The sequence below is a fragment of the Ascaphus truei genome, chromosome 4 (genome assembly GCF_040206685.1).
Source record: "Ascaphus truei isolate aAscTru1 chromosome 4, aAscTru1.hap1, whole genome shotgun sequence".
Classification (NCBI taxonomy): Eukaryota; Metazoa; Chordata; class Amphibia; order Anura; family Ascaphidae; genus Ascaphus; species Ascaphus truei.
The window spans coordinates 107,624,137-107,644,699 of NC_134486.1; the positions used below are offsets into that span (position 1 = coordinate 107,624,137).

Consider the following 20,563-nt stretch of genomic DNA (forward strand, 5'->3'; position numbering starts at 1 on the left):
ACTTCTCATTTACAAGCAATGTAAGAATCTTAACGAGGCAATACATTTAAAAAAAATATTGGGTTTAATATATGCAGCCTTTGATCGATCAGCAAAATTCTGCTTCCCAGGGCTCACTAAATGGCCGCCTTTCAGTTTCAATCAATTCTTCCGTCGGTGTAAATCAGCAGTTATAATGTATCCTTGTTACAATGCCTATTGCTTCAGCTTATAGCTCGAACTGCTGGGAACATTGGCAACAAATAATCACAAACAGGAAAGTGTTGCATAGATCTTGCACTGCTGGGGAGGTGGCTAAAACCGGCTATAGAAATCAAAGGATGCTCAGTATATTAAAGCTCATAAAAAAATGACATTAAGAGTTGAATTAAAAACAAATGCAATAATTATCATCTAATACTACAGAACCGATTTATTTAAAATAAAACACACAAGTAGGATATAGCATAGATTGCTCCTTTATGGAAAGTTTACGTTCCCAAATGCAAAGCTCAGTATAGCAATGGTAATTAAAATGCATACGCTCTACAGTGTAAGCTCTCACGAGCAGGGACCTCCTTACTTTTTGTATCAGTTTGCGATGGCTTGTTCTTATTTGGTATTTAATTCTGTATATGTAAAATACAGAGCTCTGTAACCATATTGTACCACGCTGTGGAATATGTTGACACTTCCCAAAAAGAACAATAGAACAATTAATTCTGTTTTTTGTGTTGGTTGTCTTGAAGTTTTCCACTCTTACAATATAAAGAAAACCATGAAGAATTATTTTGGATCATTGAATATGGTGCTTTGTATCATGTTTGTTGGTGTTCACACAGACAGGAATCATACCTTTAGGGGCAGGAACCATTTCAGAATATGTTCTGGACCTCCAAGATTCATCACCGCTCCTCCGAATAACCAACAAATTACTCCGCACTGAAATAAACATCAATAATAATGAATACTCTGCACATGGAAACCAAGGAGGTTCTAGGGCTTGGGTTTTTAAGGAGCCTTATAACGTCTTCCATTTGGTTTGTAAAATGGATCATCTTTAATGTCTTATTTAAACTTCCCCAAATTGCTAACGTGCAACACTGAATCTCAACTATAAAACGTCACCTTTCCTTGGTATTTTGGCAATGGAGACGTGGGAGTGTTGCAGCTGCAATGAATCATGTATCTGCTTCTTTATCTACAAGCCTAGATGAGTTCAATGATTAAAATTAATTATCATAACTTAGATGTCAAATAACTAAATGTTACTTGATTACTTAAAATTCTAGAACAATATTCTGTTTTGTGTAAAACTGAGCAATAGAGCCTCTTCTAACACAATACATTGCAGGCCTATCCTACCTCTTCCAACACAATTTAACCTGGTCTGTACCGGTTGCATACGCCCGTAATCTATTTCTAGCAGTCCATCAAATGTCTGTGAATTGAATGTATAACCTCTGTTCATTTAATGTAACCTGGCATAGCTGGTATTACTGTGCCCAGGACATACTTGAAAACGAGAGGCAAGTCTCAATGTATTATTTTCTGGTAAAACATTTTATAAATAATGTTCCTAAATGCAGAACTTACAGTATTACCATTTAGTAAATGAAACAGGGACTTGCCAGCTGATTCCAGCCGACCATCCCGTCCCCCAATCTAAATATACTCTGCCTAACTATTAAACTGGAAAGGCAAATTGCATTGCAGGTAAGCCAAATGCTCTTGAGTGTAAGCGTGTGGTCATAAAGTCTGCCTGCTGAGGAGAGAGCTGCACTCTCTGTCTCTCAGCCCTGCTGCTTCCTCCCATTAGGAATAACTTGCCCCCCTGTCAGGACCTGAATTATGTATTGTGGGCCGTTTCCCTGCTGACAGGGAAGTTCACGCAGCTGCCTGTTTTTCATTCCCGTGACTAGGGTAAGAGGACTGTGAGGGAACAGATTTCCCAGAGGGACATTTATTTTTGCTTTCCGTTTTAGGTTCTTTTCAATACATTTTGCTCCAATTTGTTCACTCACTGCTACAATCTCAAATTAAAAAAATCTTCAAAAACTATTCTTATTTAGCTGGTAGTCAGTCATCAAGTGTGTACTGTAAAAGATGTGATTACATACATACTCAGTGTAGTACAGGCATACCCCGCATTAACGTACACAATGGGTCCAGAGCATGTATGTAAAGCGAAAATGTACTTAAAGTGAAGCACTACCTTTTTCCCCACTTATCGATGCATGTACTGTACTGCAATCACCATATACGTGCATAACTGATGTAAATAACACATGTGTAACAGGCTCTATAGTCCCCCTCTTGCGCACAGCTTCGGTACAGGTAGGGAGCCGGTATTGCCGTTCAGGACGTGCTGACAGGCGCATAAGAGCTGCCGTTTGCCTACTGGGCGATATGTCCTTACTCGCGAGTGTACTTAAAGTGAGTGTCCTTAAACCGGGGTATGCCTGTACCTACACTCTTATTCAGTCTAGTGACCTAGAAGTGAAGGGTAATAAAATGAATGCTATTACATGCATGGTTTGGACACGTGCATTCATTGGATAACACAAGAATAACTATTCTTACCTTTACTCCAGTTGTCATATCTGCTGTACAGAGAACTTCTCCAATAATTAGGCTTCTATTGATGAAGTTTTTATTTTTATCTGTCTGAACACATTAAACAGAATAAAAAGGTGTACAAATTAGTGGATCTTTTATTCTCGTCTATTATTTAGAAGGGTTAAACGAATGAAGAAACATTTCATATGAGCCCTGTGTCCTGTGGTGGGCCATGCAGTTAATGTCTCAGTGGTTTAGAATCGATTACATGGGTTTGAAGCACAAAACAGCCTAAACATGTTACTAAAAAAAGTTTAAAAAAAAGGCCACATGGGTAAGTAGTTTTGACAATGTTTTAATATCTCTACTTGTTATGGGTTTCGGGTTCAAAAATTGCAGAAAAGGGTACAGTACACGCACAATCATTTTATTGCAAGAATACATACTGTAGATACCAATTAACAATCCCAGTGCTGGCATTTCTATAACTAGTCGTGCATACGTAATTGTGGCTGTTGTCCACAATTCTGTGGTAGCTCTATACAAAGTATGGAAATAGAAATATATTCATATTACAGCCTGGTGGCAACGGTCTTGTTGCACACAATAAATGAAGAACAAGCCGCACTCTCCCTACTGAATTTTCTTTCCACATGATCTGAACCAGTTATGTCTCCTGTACAGAGAACCTCTCCAATAATTAAGATTGAGGTTTTCCTTTACATCTATCTGTCAGAACACATTAAACAGTGAGCCACAGTACTCCAGGGACTCTCCTCAGGTCCTGAGATAACCCCAATTTGATTCTGCTGGTGGACAAAAAAGAAAAACCACTGTCGTCAAGGTCACCAATAGTAACCATTCCCAGATTATGCATCAATCTATTGGACCAGACACCTTTAATGGATCAAACAGTAAAATTGAAGTAGTAGAAAACTCATTCGCAAGTGCTTTAAATGAAGCACAAATGGTAGCAATGGGTCAACACTAAGCCGGTCGCTGGTGCTGCAGACCCTCTCACTTGCCGTCTTCTCTCCCATTTGCAAAATGCGTAGGGCGGATCCATTTGCTGGAGCTTGTCTAAGTGGGTCTCCCCATACTTTGCCAAGACAACACAAAGCCATCTGCCTGAACCCAGAAGTGAGCGTGAATGCAACGGCTCGGAGTGGCATCCACCGTGACACGCAAGGGAGGGAGGATGGCACCTAAGAAGCAACAGAGACCGCTCCGTGTTGACCCACCAAGTGAGATGCTACCATGTGTACTGGATTTACAGCACTTCACTTGTGTGCATTTTGTGGTATTTTACTTTTACGGTGTGAACTATTAAAGCTGTCTGCACTTCTTATTTCTACAGTATCCACACTTCTTTTTGGTAGAGTATTTCCTCTCTTGTAGAAGGCACCCCATCTTTAGTGGACATTTTAAATGGAGTTTTCAAATTACTTTATTTGTTACACTCATCCCTGAAGCACAGTTGGGGTACTTTGCATGATCATTCTATTGGCCTCAATCATAATGCTGACAGTGGCTGCAAGATTATTTTCTTGGAAAAACAATCAGGGTATTTTGGGAATCAAGAAAGTTGGATGGTCGGCATAGTAACCATTATCTCCATAGGACCGGATAGTTTTAGTAACGTAGAAAATAGTTAACAAATGTTGAGCATTTAATTGTACCAATCATGAGGAAGTACTGGATTGTCCTTTTGTCCCAGGCCCTTATTATTGGTAGATATAAATCAAGGCTGGATTCATAGACAGGTACCTGCCTAGGGCAAATTATAACCTTAGTCAGACTCTGGGTACAATGCCTCATTGATTTACATCATCTTCTACAACACTGTTTGCCAATTAAAGTTTGATCATAAAGATTATATTTATATATGCATTTATATGTAAAACAAATTTTATTTTATATCTTACCATCTCCTGAAATGCACGTTGAACTTGTGGTAAACCCATAGCAAATTTCACTCTTTCAAATGTCAGGTCCCTCATATCATCCAGATTCAAGTCATATCTGTAAAGGCCAGACGTAATGTAGAGATGGAATTAGAGACTGGTATCAGAATATCTACTGTGGTTCAGTTCTCCCTTCCTCATTGTATTCAATTGTTGCACTGATGGCTATTCTCATTTCTTTAATTCAGCATATACCACATTTTTACAGAAGGCACTAAAATAATTTATTATGCCATATTATTATTTCCTAAACAGCCTTGCAGTGATGAAGACTAAACTGAGTCCTAGGGACAAGTCATAAAGGCTAATACACAGCCGTTTGATTGTATCAATGCTTCCATTCGCTTGGCATCTTCATCCAAAGTTAAGGTAAATAAGCCTCTGCTGTTTATAAAGTGTCTAAATTAATTTAGAAAGTGACATAGTCCAAATCCATCTTGTATGTTTTCTTGTTCTTTGTATAATATTAGATTGTAAGCTCTTCAGCCGGGCCCTCATTACCTCTTTGTATCTGTGCATCATGTATTGGAGTTGCAATAACGTCAAATCCCATACTGCAACACTTTTACTACCTCTTTCCATAGCTGTATCAAGATGTAAGATATGGCCAACAGTTTTGCAGATTAAAGGCTCAATTGTCTAACTGCAAAATGCAACAAAAATTTCCCCTTGGTACTGATGTCCTAAACAGCTTATTTGGCTGCAACCCAAATACCGATACAGGTTAGCGAGACAACCCCCCTTTTCAGCACGGTTTTTAGCTGGAAAAGCAAAGAGAAGAAAGCATAGGGGCGATTACTGGCAGAGACTGAGGGCTCCCTCCACCCCCCAATTCATATTGACAGCAAATGAGAGAAACTGCTTAGAAATGTGCTGAATATGGAGCAGAAATGGAGAACAGTGCCTTCCCCATGACACTGTGGCAATGTCAATCTTGCCTGGTGCAGAGGGTTCAAATATGCAGAAGTATCGGTGCTTCCTTCTCTGGCAAGTATCTTGGGAACGAGGGGGTTCCCAGAGTTGAAATGAATGCGGTTTAGCTCGGGGGGGTTGGGGAATGCATCCCACCCATTAAAAAAAAGGGGGCAAGGGGTGGAATACACTTGAAATATCAATTTTTCGATGGAAACCTTTGCAAACAGCTTTCTGCCATCCTCACCCTCTCCCTCCTACTTCTAACATGACCACTATCACTCGATGCCAAAGAAAGACACCCCACACTATGTTAGTCTTGCGGCAAACGGACATAAAAACTCAACTGCAACAACCTTATATCCTATTAAACTAGTGATTCAACTCTACTCATTTTCCTAGTAGACTGTATGCTTCTTCTATGTTTAATCTTGGTAATAGTTCAAATTTTATGGTTGCTCACCCTAGAGAATATTTGGAGTTAACCAGGAATATTTTTAATCGGCTCGATTATCAAATTAGACAACACTTCGGTTTATTACAATCATAGAATTGTGCTTTTACCAGAGTAGTCACGGGTCACGGTAGACATAACCACAAGGTGTGCATGCTGTTTTGACAACACTACATTTCAAAGTCTTGTGTAATTGTAGAAAAGTGGAAATTTAAATATGAACAAAAGTACTTATTTTTAGTGATGTACCGACTACCCGGAATTACCCGGTACCCGGCAGATTTTCAGCTACCCGGAACTTACCCCGACAACTGAGAAGTGGGCTCGGCACCGGGTAATACCCGGCGACGGGTAATGTCAGGGTAGCTGAAAAATACATCTTTACTTACCTGCTGTCAGCAACGGAAGGTGAGGAAGACCCATGAGGAAGCCCGCGGCGACATCTAGGCAGGTCAGCAGAGGTCCTGTGGCGGTGGCAGCATTAGCAGTCTGTGTTCTGCCCGCGTGGCAGCTGCAGGACTCCATAGCAGTGAGAGCTGGGGAACCATGTGACCGGAGCAGAAGCGTTCCTATCGGACAGCAGGCTGTCCAATAGGAACGCTTCTGCTCCTGCACACACACAGTCACATGGTTCCCCAGCTCACACTACTATGGAGTCCTGCAGCTCCTGCGCGGGCAGAACACAGACTGCTGATGCTGCCACTGCCACAGGACCTCTGCTGATCTGCCTAGTTGTCGCCGCGGGCTTCCACCACTCCCAGGTAAGTGTCAATCCACCCCCAGGTAAGTGTCAACCGGGTAGCCGGGTACAACGCACCAAATCCTACGGATACCCGTTACCCGGTTTTTAAAAAATGTAGGACCCGGTCCAAAGCTACTTATTTTGAATGGGTAGTAAGGTGTTTACCTTGCTTGATTTCAATACAAGTGTCTCGCCCTTCCATTTGGTATACACTATGATCAAAGAAAAAGTGATAAGGTACCTGTACACTCTTCTGGAGTCAAACAATAGTAATCTGAGGTGGTGCCTTCCGGTCTAGGTCCTTTCGTTGCAGGCACTCCACCATTTCCCCGCCAGGACATTTAGCCGCTAGTTATTTCGCTTAACCCCTTGACCTGAACACCTAACCTTTACTCTAAAAAGCTTAACCCATTACCCTAAAGTTAACACCTAATGCTAATCCCTAACCTTAGCGGCAAAACGGCCCTTGGCGCCTATCCTAAACAGGTAACGGCAGTACCGGTAGTTACGGGGAACAGGGGCTACATACACCATCACAATGAATCAGAAAATTCATATACTACACAAGAAACATGACAAAATATCTTGGGAGCAAGACTATGTAGGAGGTCACGAGAAAAACCCCAAACTTTCCTGCACTACTTGAAGTAAATTCTTCTCCTTAAAAGAAAAAAAAAATAAGTAAAAGATACTTTTAGGTTTATTGTTCTTTGGAAGGCTAAATAAATTGTATAAAGACATTTCTCTGCCCTGCATGTGACCGCTCTGTGTTTCTCTGCCACATTTGTCCCATTCTCCTGTATTCTCTATTCCTCTTTGCCTTCTATCACTGTGACCCCATGAACCCATGATCATTAAAACTTTTTTTGGCTGGAGACTAAATGTGAAGTACAGTGACACCTGGGAAGCTTAACCACATACGGCCTCTTCCTCACACCAAAGTCAATCCTTTCTCTTGGTTCATGTTCAAAAAGAAGGGGAATGGATTGGTCACAACTTCACATCTACAGTGCAGTATAAATGTATTATACTGTATAATTGTATTATCAATTAAATAATTGATTTAGAAACTGATTATTTAGTTTGTCTCTTTCTGCCCATATGCTTAGGGTGACCAGATGTTCCGGTATAGCCGGGAAAGTCCCAGTTTTTAGGGCTCGGTCTGACTTTATGGGGTGCTGTCCTGGTTTTTGAATCCTGTTGGCCGCGCAGGCGCGATTGGCGTTTGCAGACTGTGCATGCGTGACATTTATCCCAATTTTTGCAGGGACAAATATGGTCACGCTACATATGCCTGGCTCTTCAATCAGCACATATGCCTAGCCTCCCTTACCCTGCCGACACCAACATAAGAATGGCAGCGGGGTCGAGGATTACTACGTCCTTAGGAACGGGAACACAACGTTTCCACTCGTTTTTGGTTTTGCCTGTGTAAACTCTTGCCCAACATTACACACAAAGTAGCCAGAGGAAATCAAAACCCTTCCATGTCTTAGCTGATCATATTTACAAGCCAATTTTATTACTTTAAAATACTTATTAGTGACTCATTTTGATTGGCTTTTTTCAATCCCCCAGGTTTATTTCCTCAAACATGTCACTACCATTAGTACACGTCGCTCCTAGGAGGGATTTCCACTTTCATGCAGCAATTCTCCAAAAGAATCTCCGACTTTTTTCTATCCAAATCACAGGATCTCCAGTTGAGGTATTGCAATGAATGTAGGACAGAGCCAATGCATTCATAAACATATTACATTAAACCAGCAGATGGTGCCATCTACCAGGTGGTTTTTATGCTGTGCTAGATCAAGCTTTGGTTCCTGAAGCTTTTAAAAAAGCAGTTCAGATAGAACATTTACAGACTGCACGAGAGAGCTATCACTACTTAAACTTCTGTAGCCCCTTTGCCCCGTCACTAAGGAAGTCTACCGGTACTGCTATTACCTGAGTGGTAAACAGGAGGCCTGATCCTCCGCTACGGGGAGCCTGGGGGTGTGTAACGAGTATACTAACAGCGCCTCCACCTAGGAAGAATCCTCACACAGTGGGATAGCCCCTCCCAAGACAATACAGCCAGTAATTGCACACAAGAGTATATGTAGCAGTATTTACTGGACAGTACTTATACCAGGAACATTGAAACGCGGCACACAACAATACAGTATATACAGTTAGGTCCAGAAATAATTGGACACTGACACAATTTTCATCATTTTGGCTCTGTACACCACCACAATGGATTTGAAATGAAACAACTGAGATGCAATAGAAGTGCAGACTTTCAGCTTTAATTCAAGGGGTTGAACAAAAATATCGTATGAAACGTTTAGGAATTGCAACCATTTTCATTTACAGTCCCCTTATTTCAGGGGCTCAAATGTAATTGGACAAATTAACACAATCATAAATAAAATGTTCATTTTTAATACTTTGTCGAGAATTGTTTGCAGGCAATGACTGCTTGAAGTCTGGAACGCATGGACATCACCAAACGCTGGGTTTCCTCCTTTGTGGTGCTTTGCAGGCCTTTACTGCAGCTGTCTTCAGTTGGTTTGTTCATGGGTCTTTCTGCCTTAAGTTTTGTCTTCAGCAAGTGAAATGCATGCTCGATCGGGTTGAGATCAGGTGATTGACTCGGCCATTGCAGAATATTCCACTTCTTTGCCTTAAAAAACTCCCGGGTTGCTTTCGCAGTATGTTTTGGGTCATTGTCAATCAACTTTGCTGAATTTGACTGAATCTGAGCAGACAATATATCCCTATACACTTCAGAATTCATCCGGCTGCTTCTGTCTTCTGTCACATCATCAAAAAACACTACTGACCCAGTGCCCATGCATCACACTGCCTCCACAGTGTTTTACAAATGATGTGATATGCTTCGGATCATGAGCCGTTCCAAGCCTTCTCATTACTTTTTTCTTCCCATCATTCTGGTACAGGTTGATCTTAATTGCATCTGACCAAAGAATGCTGTTCCAGAACTGGGCTGGCGTTTTTAGATATTGTTTGGCAAAGTCTAATCTGGCCTTTCTATTCTTGAGCCTTATGAATGGTTTACACCTTGTGGTGAACCCTCTGTATTTGCTCTCGTGAAGTCTTCTTTTTATGGTAGACTTGCATAATCATATGCCTACCTCCTGGAGAGAGTGTTCTTCACTTGGCTGGATGTTGTGAAGGGGTTTTTCTTTACCATGGAAAGGATCCTACGATCATCCACCACTGTTGTCTTCCGTGAACGTCCAGGCCTTTTTGTGTTGCAGAGCTCACCAGTGCGTTCTTTTTTTCTCAGAATGTACCAAACTGTTGATTTGGCCACTCCTAATGTTCCTGCTATCTCTCTGTTGAATTTTCTTTTTTATTTGCAGCCAACGGATGCCCTGTTTTACTTGCATTGACAGCTCCTTTGACCGCATGTTGTGGGTTCACAGCAACAGCTTCCAAATGCTAATGCACACACCTGGAATCAACTCCAGACCTTGTACCTACTTAACTGATGATGAAATAACGAAGGAATAGCCCACACCTGTCCATGAAACAGCTTTTGAGTCAATTGTCCAATTACTTTTGGTCCCTTGAAAAATAGGGGGCTACATATTAAAGAGATGTAATTACTAAATCCTTCCTCCAATTTGGATATTAATACCCTCAAATTAAAGCTGATAGACTGCACTTTAAGCCCATATTCATTATTTAACTGTAACTTGAATTTATTTTGGTAAACAGCCGAAATAACAAAACTTGTATCAGTGTCCAATTATTTCCGGACCCAACTGTAAGTACACAGACCCGCGGAATACCCCCACAGTACTTGGGTGCAGGGGCACCAGTGTCCCAGTGCCCAGGCCACAATAGCCAATCCCACCCCAAGTGTGTGTGACAGCGCTGCCCACGTGAATTGTTGGTGCACTTTTAGATATACCTGCCCGGGCGCTCCAGCCCCCAGGTGCCGCTAGGTACTAATAAACAACCGATCAGTCTGTCCACCGAAGATCCGCCTCTGCGTGGGGTGATGTCTAGGTTGGAGGGTCCCACCTTAGGATAGTCTCTGGGTTGATGGCCTGGTCTGGTCCCAGACGCAGGCTGTGCATATCGTGTGCGTACGTCACAGATGTTCTGACTAACACTAATGGGCTAAGGGGAGCATCCCTGTCTATGGGGTCTTCCCTACAGCACACAAGCCAATAGTAATGGGATCTAGCTGGGACCTATGGGACATTCTGGCCTAGTCCAGCGGAGCACTTCTCCCTGGACCTTACCTGTCCCATGGCTGTCCTGTTTCCGACTGGCGTGGTGTCTCAGTGCGCCAAATGTATCTACTTCTCTCGTCCGCGCTTCCAGGAGCCCTATGTGAGGATCCGTGACAATCGCCGGCGCAACTCCCGCAGGTCCCGCGCTGACATGCGTGCCGGTCCCGCTGCTCCCTCTCCCAGGTTCCACCCGCAGCATAGCGTTGCTAAGCCTATTCCTAATGGCCGCCACACTGTGTATCCACTGCGCATGCGCGAGCTGCTACTGCGAATGTGCGGCATATGGCAAGATGGCGGCGCTCTCGGCAGAATGCCGGCGACCCGCTCAACCGCTCACAAACTCCCTGCACGGCAGCAACCTCCACCAAAGCCATCCCTGCAGGCCCCCCTCGCGCAGCCCAGAGATAAGAGGGGGACCTGGCTACACTTCATTATTACATACAAGTATAGTATTGTTTAATGTATACTTTATATGCACATTTCTTCAGTCTGCTGGATAACGGCCTCCCCAATAATCTTCCAGAAACTGCCGTTGCAAGCCTCCATTCTCCATGTTGATCAAACTCATTTTCTGAATTAATCTTGCCATCTTACTTTTGGTCGTCATCTTGGTCTTTTGATATCCTTTGGAACCCAGTTGAGTACATGCCTGTTCAAAGATGGTAATTTCTTCTTGCAATATGTCTGGCCCACTGCCATTTTAATTTCTTCACCAGTGTGATGTCACAGACTTTTGTTTGCATTCGAACCAATTAATTTTTACGGTCACTTAAAAGTACTACCCATCATACATCTCGCCATACTCGGAGTAGTCTGAAGCTTCTGAATTGCCTTTGTATTTAGGGTCCAAGATTCACATCCATACATGAGATCAAGCAGGATACATTGGTCAAAAACAGTTGTACAATTATTTTATTTCTTCTAAATGCACTCAATCCCATCTTCATTCTCCATTCGAAAGGTTCCCATCTATTGATACTTGCTGGCTGCGTATGCAGTCTGCGACTTCTTGTTCGATTCCATTTATTTAAATCTTTGTAGAGTTGAGATTTGAAGAACATCCGTTTGGTCTTGCCGAGATTTATATGGAGGCCCACCTTCTTACATGCTTTAGGCAAGGTCTCCGATTTGTTGCTGGAGGTTTTCTGGACTTGTGGAAAAAAACAACAATGTAATCTGAAAATCGTATTTACCATGGATTTTGATCCCCTTTTCTTCCCAATTTAATCTCCTGAACAATTCAAGTGTTGAGGTGAAAAGCTTTGGTGATAGAGCGTCTCCCTTTATGTCTTCATATAAATCGAATGATTGATGTGGGTCTCATAAATGTTCCTTATAATATCAATGTACGCTTCTTTAATGCTTTGTCTTCATAATGCCTTTAAAACCCCTGAAGTGTAGTCAGAATCAAATGCTTTTCATATACTACAAATCCTAAAATGAGTGGCAGATTCATTAAAAAAAAAAAAAAGTCGAGCTGCTAGTCCTCAAAAATAAGTTCATGATCAGACAAAACAAAACTAAAAAGAACCAAATAAATCCTTATCACAAGATGGTTAAATGAGTCTGAAACAAACCCTGCTACTAATAAATAAAAAAATACGAATTCGAAAATGTCAACAACAACAGCGCACCACACATGAAAAAAAAAAAATATATATATATCCTATTTAATATACACATAGAAAATACATTAACAACACTCCCACATTAAAACCATAAAAAATATTACAATAATAAAGACCAAAAATAAATCCTCCCAAAAAGGACAACATTCAACTGGTGAATATGCCAAAATGTAATGCCATTGAATAACAAGAGACAATGCTGTTGAAGGTGGATTACTCTAGGTAAGACAACATTGTCTATCTGCAAACGGACTGTATGGCATTGTACCTTAAACTCATTCTTGTACAGTACATCTAAACCACATATATCAGCAAGTGGAAAAGCAGTAGAAATATTGCACACCTTCATCAATGTACAAAAGGCCATAACGAATATAGATGTAAATCAATCCAAAATAGGAAATTATTCATGACAAAAATGTCCTGTATAAGCAAAGAGATTAATGTCGGTATCACAGACACAAAAAGTATATAAAATTAGTCGGCTTGTCAGCATATATACATAATTATGGAGTGTCTCAAGGACATACATTTTTTTTTTTAAACAAAGATTTAAAAAAAAAAAAAAAAAAAAACACAATGTCTCACAAGGTATGAGGTATGTAGAGAGTACTGGCCAGTAACCCAAGGTAAATATCTTACACTCTTCAGAGAAGTATTTGCAAAGATCGCCCACAGTGCTTGTGTACATATAATAAAAATTCATCAGTAGAAATAAATATAAAGTCCTGAATGGAGGTAGCTACATTACACCAGCTCGTTCTTCTTTAGAAGGCTCATAATTATTTCTTGCTACGGTCACCGCATGGAGTCCGACACAGCTGCAGTGATTACCCTCAATATTATGTGTACCCCCTATGTCATCTACATAGTGGATGTTCTATAAAGACTTAAGTTACTCCTCACAATAGTGCATTAAATACAGCACTGTAGTCTTGGCTCATCCTCATAAGTCCATGGGCATCCGCAAAAGGGCATGAAGGGGTCCAGTGCGGCCAGATAGGAGATGTAAAGACAAATACTTATAACAGGAGTCAAAAGCACCTGGAGATTGCTTTCTGATAGAAAGGTCCCTATTCCCAGATTTTTTTAGTCATATGTCGAATTTGAAAGTACTGATAGAAGGGGACCTTCTCGCCTATACACTTGTTCAATTGTTGCATAGATATGAAAAAATAGTTTACAAATAGATATTTAAAATGTACAATTTATGCTGATCTCATAGCGGACAATAGGTGATCGGAATACGGTGTTAAATGAATTAATATAGTGTAAGGTGCCAAAGGGGAATTTCTACCCAGAGTTTTCTTCCTAAATTTAAGCCAATATAGAGTGGGAGGTCCAGTAAGTCTGTCTCTGTCCGGTACAGGTCACATCTATATTTTCAACAGAGTAGCTCTGAGATTGGGCTATGACTTATGGCTATTTCCTCAAGGTCTACCCAGCGAGTACTAGGGGGTCTGTGGTACCAGTACCTTCTGTAGTGTTGCCCAGTAGGAATGCTTACAATTAGATACGGCCAAACCGCTCACTGATCTACTGTAGGTGAACTTAAAATTTGCTTTTTAATTCTGGCCTTTTTCGCACTGCAGATGAAGCCAATCATCAGTCTGGACAGAGAAATAGGAAGAGCAGTCAAATATACTTTTGGGGTGGGGGCAAAATGCTAATTTTGAGGGTGGCGCTTCTATCCCGTCACGACAAAAGTTCATTACATCTTGTCAGTTCAGCTTCTACTTAACTCTGTAATGGGATGTAGTTACAGTTATATAGGATCTCCACAGTAATCGGTATGGTAATTTACACAGTCTAAGCTGGTTTACTCCGAATTAAAGTGATCATTGCTTGTCTCATGGTAAAGGGAGGGAGAGAATGCCACCCCACAGAGAATCATTGAATGGTTTACACAAAGGGCATCAGATATCTCAAACAATATTTTGATAATATTCGATTGGAAAGCGATCTTGTCTGTTGCTTTCCAAATTCCAAATTAGGGGAGGTGTTCCAGTCGCCAGCTCTCCTCATACCATACCAGTGAGAGGTAGAAAGGGGTTAGGGCCTGTTGTAAGGCCATATGTAGAATCTCCCCATCCCCTTGCAGCGTTAACCCCCCCCCCCAACAGACCAGCCGTGTGCTAGCGTGCGCAGGTGGAAGATGCACGTGTTCCCCGATCTCTCCTCCCACCTGGGCAGAGACCTTTCAGCTGCTGCTCAGAGTGCCGCGCAATTGCTCCCCTCACCCCCTGTAGGTGGTTAGTTCTCTGCGGTACATGGAGCCAGGAGCTTCGAGCAAGCTGTAGGGTCAGAGGGCGGAGGCCTAAAGTCCCATCAAGGACTCTTCGCCTGGAGCCTGCCTTGTGGTCGTCACGCCTGGGATGCAAAATGAAGATACAGAGTGATCTGCACCAAAGTGGCTCATTTTTTATATATGCACGTTCCTCAGCCCCTCAATCCTGATCGATTTGATCAACTGTTCTGCTTGATGGGTAGAGATTAAGATCTCTCAGTCAAGGAGCCTTAGCTGAACAGAACCATCTTATCAAACTTTTCATGATCATGATGAAGCCGAATAGGTTATAACTAGGAAACTGAAGCCTGGAAAAGTTTTTTTAGCGATTAATTTATTCTACGGTTTTCTCACCTTGTCCTCAGAGACATTAAAAAAAAGAGGGACAAAAGTAGGTCTTTACCTATACACGTTCTTGTTGCGCACAGAGTGATATCACACAAAAGATAGCAGCCGAAGGAAGTCAAACTCATTCTAAGTCTCAGCTCACCGTGTTTACAAACTGACCTTAAAAAATATTGTAGAATACCACCTGACACATTTTGGATTGTAATAGTAATAGTAATAATTTAAAAAAAAATTACAAATAAAAAAAAAAAGTTCATCACCATGAATTAATCCTTCAAACAGTTCACTGCCATTAGTACCGTTTGGGGGCTATTTACTAAAGTCTAGCTGTAAAACTGGGGTAAAAAACAGTACAAATGATTTATAACATTTATAGAAGGAACATTCCATCACTTTTAATGAGATGCATATTCTTCTAAAATATATATGTCTTAAAAATATATGTCGGTCTTGCCACATCACCAGATAAACCGGTTCCTGAGTGGAATCCTCAGGAAGGGAGGACCTGTGAACTCTACGAGGTAACCTCTCACCATCTAATAGTCATGTAATAACAACACACTTTAAAGATCGAGTCTATGGGGGCTATTTGGTGACTTCAATGGAAGTTTCTCTGCAATAGTGTCCCAATCAGTACTGTCACAGTTTAAAGAATAACCCCCATAAGCAAATTGCGGGAGAGTTCATTCTCTTCTGTGAACACACACTGTTCTTCTGTGTTTGGAAGTCTCCTATGTAAAGGGGAAGTCCCCATAAGAAGGGGTCTATTTACTAAAGACTCCCAGCATTAAAAAAATTTTTTTAGAGATATATATAGATATAGATATATATATATATATATATATATATATATATATATATATGTAAATACAACTGTATGCTCATCTGCATGTCTTAGGCAGGTCTGCAACCCCTCCTTTCACCATTATCACCCAGCACTTCCACTGCAGCAAGGGATTCTGGGAAATGACATGCAAATGAGAACACAGTGCAACTTTTTGCTTCAAAAACCATTTTTAACATGGTTCCCTATAGGCTTAAGCTTGCTGCATGGTCACAGCTTTGAGCACAGCCAGGGTTAAGGTGCATAGCCAGAAAACCACCCAGAGACAGCTTTTGTTTCCTCCCGAGAGGGTTGCACCCTCTCGCTCATCGGGTCCCAAACCACTTCAGTGGTTCGGGAGCATGCCTTTGGACTGTCCAACCGAAGTCAGACCCGCCCTCAGAACACAGTTTCCCCAAGGTTTCAGCCCAAAAGCCTAGGTCTCCAGGGACATTGATGCCTTCCTCCGTTTGGATTCAGGACATCCGTCTCTTCCTCCCTCTGGCCCGAGGCCCGCAAGGGAGTTCGCATCATCTCCCCTCTTTCGAGGGTTGTGCGGGTGCACCCCAGCCCCGAAGGGCTGGTTGTTCGAATGCCATCCCCCCTTAGCCCGAAGGCTCAGGGGTTCTGTGGTCCGGGGCCTGGACACCACCCCTCAACGAGCTAGAGGGCCAAATGCTTGCCACAGACCTTTCCTACTGAAGCCCCAGATAGGATGGTACTGCATTTGGTCATAGCTGTGCAGGCCGAGAGGAGCATTCATATCGCCTTGATCTAAGCCAAAGGGCCAAGGCACCCACAAACAGTTGTTTTGACCTTGATGGGTCTCATCAGTGTGGGGTTGGTTAACTGGGAATGCATAGAAGCTAAAGGATGGGGTTTACCATACTGAGTTAAGTTATGGTGAGTAAAAAAAGTGACAAAAACCCTCCACAGCAAAGCAAATATGCAAATGTAAATACAACTGTATGCTCATCTGCATGTCTTAGGCAGGTCTGCAACCCCGCCTTTCATGGTTTTTGAAGCAAAAAGTGGCACTGTGTGCTCATTTGCATGTCATTTCCCAGAATCCCTTGCTGCAGTGGAAGTGCTGGGTGATAATGGTGAAAGGTGGGGTTGCAGACCTGCCTAAGACATGCAGATGAGCATACAGTTGTATTTACATTTGCATATTTGCTTTGCTGTGGAGGGTTTTTGTCACTTTTTTTACTCACCATAACTTAACTCACACATACACATATTTCTTAAAGAATAGGAGTCCCATTGAAAACAATATATACAAAGCCTACTTGGTATAAAACAAAGGTTTCTCAACTTAACACGAGGGGAAACAAAGTCATTAAAACCATATACAGTATCCCATGCACCACGAAACTTGAGACACTCAAAAATGAGCCAATATAATTTCAGAAGGGGACTATTAGTGATGGCGGTTTTTTTCACAAGGTACTTGTTTTGTCTAGAACAATTAGTGTTGGGGTAAGTGGTTTAGGTTTTTAGTGTAAGGGGATACATTACCTGCGGCAGCAAACTGTCGTAGCGGACTAATGTCCCGGCGGTGAAACAGCCGAGACTAATGTATGTAGGTCTTCAATGATATACTGTAGCACCCATAGCTGTTCTTAGCTCTTTACAAGAGAGACAATACAGTACTGGGAATTAAAGTACAATAAGTGAAACAAATAAGATCAGACAATAAGCTTACAACCTAAGTGGTATGATTGGAAACTTGGAGACAGCAACTGAGGGAATAAGTGCAGTAGATGGCAGAGCTTCACCACAATGGTTGGTAAGAACAACACTAGGTGTGGGACAGTAGCCATAAGTCTGCGCTATTGGAGCCCTTCATTTAAGGAGGTGAGTTTTAAAGTTGGTCTTTAAGCTGAGGAGAGAAGGTGCTTGGTGTAAACGGAGTTCCACGAGTAAAGGGCAGTGAGGGGAAAAGGTTTAGGGTGAGAGAGAGCAGTAGAGGTGAAAAAGGTGGAAAGGCGACAGTTATGGGTAGAGCGCAGAAGACGATTAACAAGGGACAAAAGCTGATATGTAGGGAGGAGCACATGAGTGGAGAGCCTTGAAAGTAAGGAGGAGAACTTTGTAGGTGACCCGAAACTTGATGGGAAGCCAAGAGAAGGATTTAAGGAGGAGATGAGCAGAGACCGTGTTGGAAGTGAAATTATTCTAGCAGCAGAATTTTGGATAGATTGCAAAGGAGAAAGTTGTGAGGCCTGTTAGCAGTATGTTACAATAATCCAGATGGGAAAGGATAAGGGCATGCATTAGAGTTTGATCAGTAGCGTGACAGAGGAACCAAGTGTCCAAGATGCATATAAAAAATTGTACCCAATGTGGTAAAAAGGGGTCTTTCTAATTTTATTTTCAACACTTATTCAGATTAATATAACAAACCTTCCTGTATCACCAATCTAATTGCCTCTAAGTATCTCTACCTATAACATTTCTATATTTGCTTTGCCAATGATTCTTAATAAATTCTAGATATTTTATGCCAAAAATACGTTTAGTGTCACTATTGTGCTGGTCTTTTCCTCGCCCGTAGTAAACAGAAGCAGAAGGTGCTTGGTACTTTTACAACTGATTAGGAATTACTGGTCTATTTAAACAGTCTGTCAGGGAGGAAAAAAAAGGAAAACATGCAGCAATAGGTTATATGTTTAATTTTATTTTACCTTATTTGGAAACAAAATAAAAAAATATGAGTCCAAGTGTGGAGTGACCAAATTACCCTAAACATGCCTTGTGTTTCACATTAGAGCCACCCCTACCATTAGTGCTACTGTCACATCACAAGCTGAGCCAGTCACGGGCATGCTTCAGTTGTAATAAAGCATCATAATCGCACTCCTTTCCCATTAACAATAGGACACAACATCGTGCAAATGAGTAACAGAATATAGCAAATGCACAGCCTATAGTCAAGAACAAGCAAACCATACTGTAGAACTTCTCAAACTACAATAATACAAAGTACACAGGGTGTTTGCTAAATCTCAGCACGATATACTTTACATTCAGCGAACAGCGTGTTAAAGGAGCAGTTTTACCTCAATTTCTTACATAGATAGAAAGCAGGGGGTTTCCAGAGTTGAACTGCAATAATTGCATCTCCCTCATTACCCGGGCCAAAAAAGCATCATCCGTTGCTGCTTCTTATTGGCCCATGTAGGGACCCTGGGAATTACCGCCACGTTTTTGTTAAGTGGATATTTTCTTCATTTTAGGGACCCTGCGAGGAGATAAGTCAGCTGGATAGTTGTGAGTATTAATCAATGTCACATACACAAGTCATGTGCGACTTTCGTGACAGTGGGCCAAGGGGAACTGCTCCTTTAAGTACTTAACGTAATCAAGTCAAGAAGTTAATACAAAAAGTAAGGCTGCGGTCCCAGTCATGACACGCACGCCCGGCAGGGGGGGGCGGCACGTGCACAGCGCTAACCGCGATCTGAGGGGAGAGAGGGAGCTTGCGACGGGAGCGGGCGTGGTTGGGGATTTGCGGGGACGTGGCCATCACGTCACGCGGCTGGTTCGCCCTCATTGGGTGAACCGCCGGTGGGGGCGTGGCCACGCCTCCGTCGCAAGATTTAAACTTCATTTCATTGAGTTGTAAAAAACCTTGCAGTACTTGGCGGCCCATTGAGGGGCGGTGCTTACACGCACAGCTCACGCCGCGCACTGTGGCAGTTACTGGGACCACAGCCTTATATGGCAAAGACAATCTGATGGATCAAGTGAAGTACAGTATACATTATAGCTATACTTTCTGCTTGCACTTCTAATCAAAGGAGCAGTTACATATTGGATCATAAACGTAACATATATGCTTGAAAAAACAAACAAAGATTAAACAGCAGGGAATCTTGTAAGATAATCACATCTTGTATTCCTCCACTGGAAAAAAAAAGTATTCAGCTAGTTAATAATTAAAATTAAGCATAAACATAAGATCAGTCGAGGATGGTATCAGAGGAAGGGATGGGAGAGATTTGAACCTGACAAGCAAAGAGACTTGGGACATAGAGATTTCACAAATGTGTGGAGATGCACAGCATTAAATATAGAAAAAGCGGACAGCAGCCTTTATGTGTAATCATATACTGTATGAGTAGGACTATACGAAAAAGGACAAATGGGTCATCCATACATAAGCTAGTAATTGTAACAATGTAGGCACATTGGTCCAAACAAAGAATTTTAGAGAAAAGGTGTTGGAGGTATGAAATAGGGTGATCCACGGGGGTAAAGAGAAAGACTCCCCCTAAGGAAGGTGCCAAAACCTACCAAAAGAGATAGATCTGAGAACAACGTAAAGGACTCTGGAGAACTACATTAGGAAGGAATTCCTCTAGACCAGGAACCATATATGTCAGTGCAGTATAGTAAATAGATTAGTGCAGGGGCCCCAACAGCAAAGTCCTCACAGGAAGCAATGCAGGCTAATTCTTAATTCATACCTCGCCTAGGGAATACAGTGTGTAAACCCAAAACATAACAGTTTAGCCTGGTCATCCCCTCTAAAAGGATTACGAATATGTTCCAAAACGTTTAAAAAAAAATAAATCATAATTGGGAGCCATTGTGACACTGTTCTTTAAG

The 20,563-nt window shown here is 41.8% G+C and overlaps 1 protein-coding gene across 2 annotated transcripts in view; it reads right to left on the reverse strand.

Annotated features, from left to right (window-relative positions):
- LOC142492998 (acyl-coenzyme A oxidase-like protein) overlaps positions 1-20,563 on the reverse strand; it is a 344,660-nt gene that overhangs the window by 296,678 nt on the left and 27,419 nt on the right. For both annotated transcript variants that reach the window (XM_075596354.1, XM_075596353.1), the window contains exons 2-4: positions 4,464-4,560; positions 2,563-2,646; positions 835-921 (exon numbers count right to left, since the gene is read on the reverse strand). In XM_075596354.1, coding sequence (XP_075452469.1) covers positions 835-921; positions 2,563-2,646; positions 4,464-4,560 — 268 coding nt within the window. The remainder of the gene's footprint in view (positions 1-834; positions 922-2,562; positions 2,647-4,463; positions 4,561-20,563) is intronic.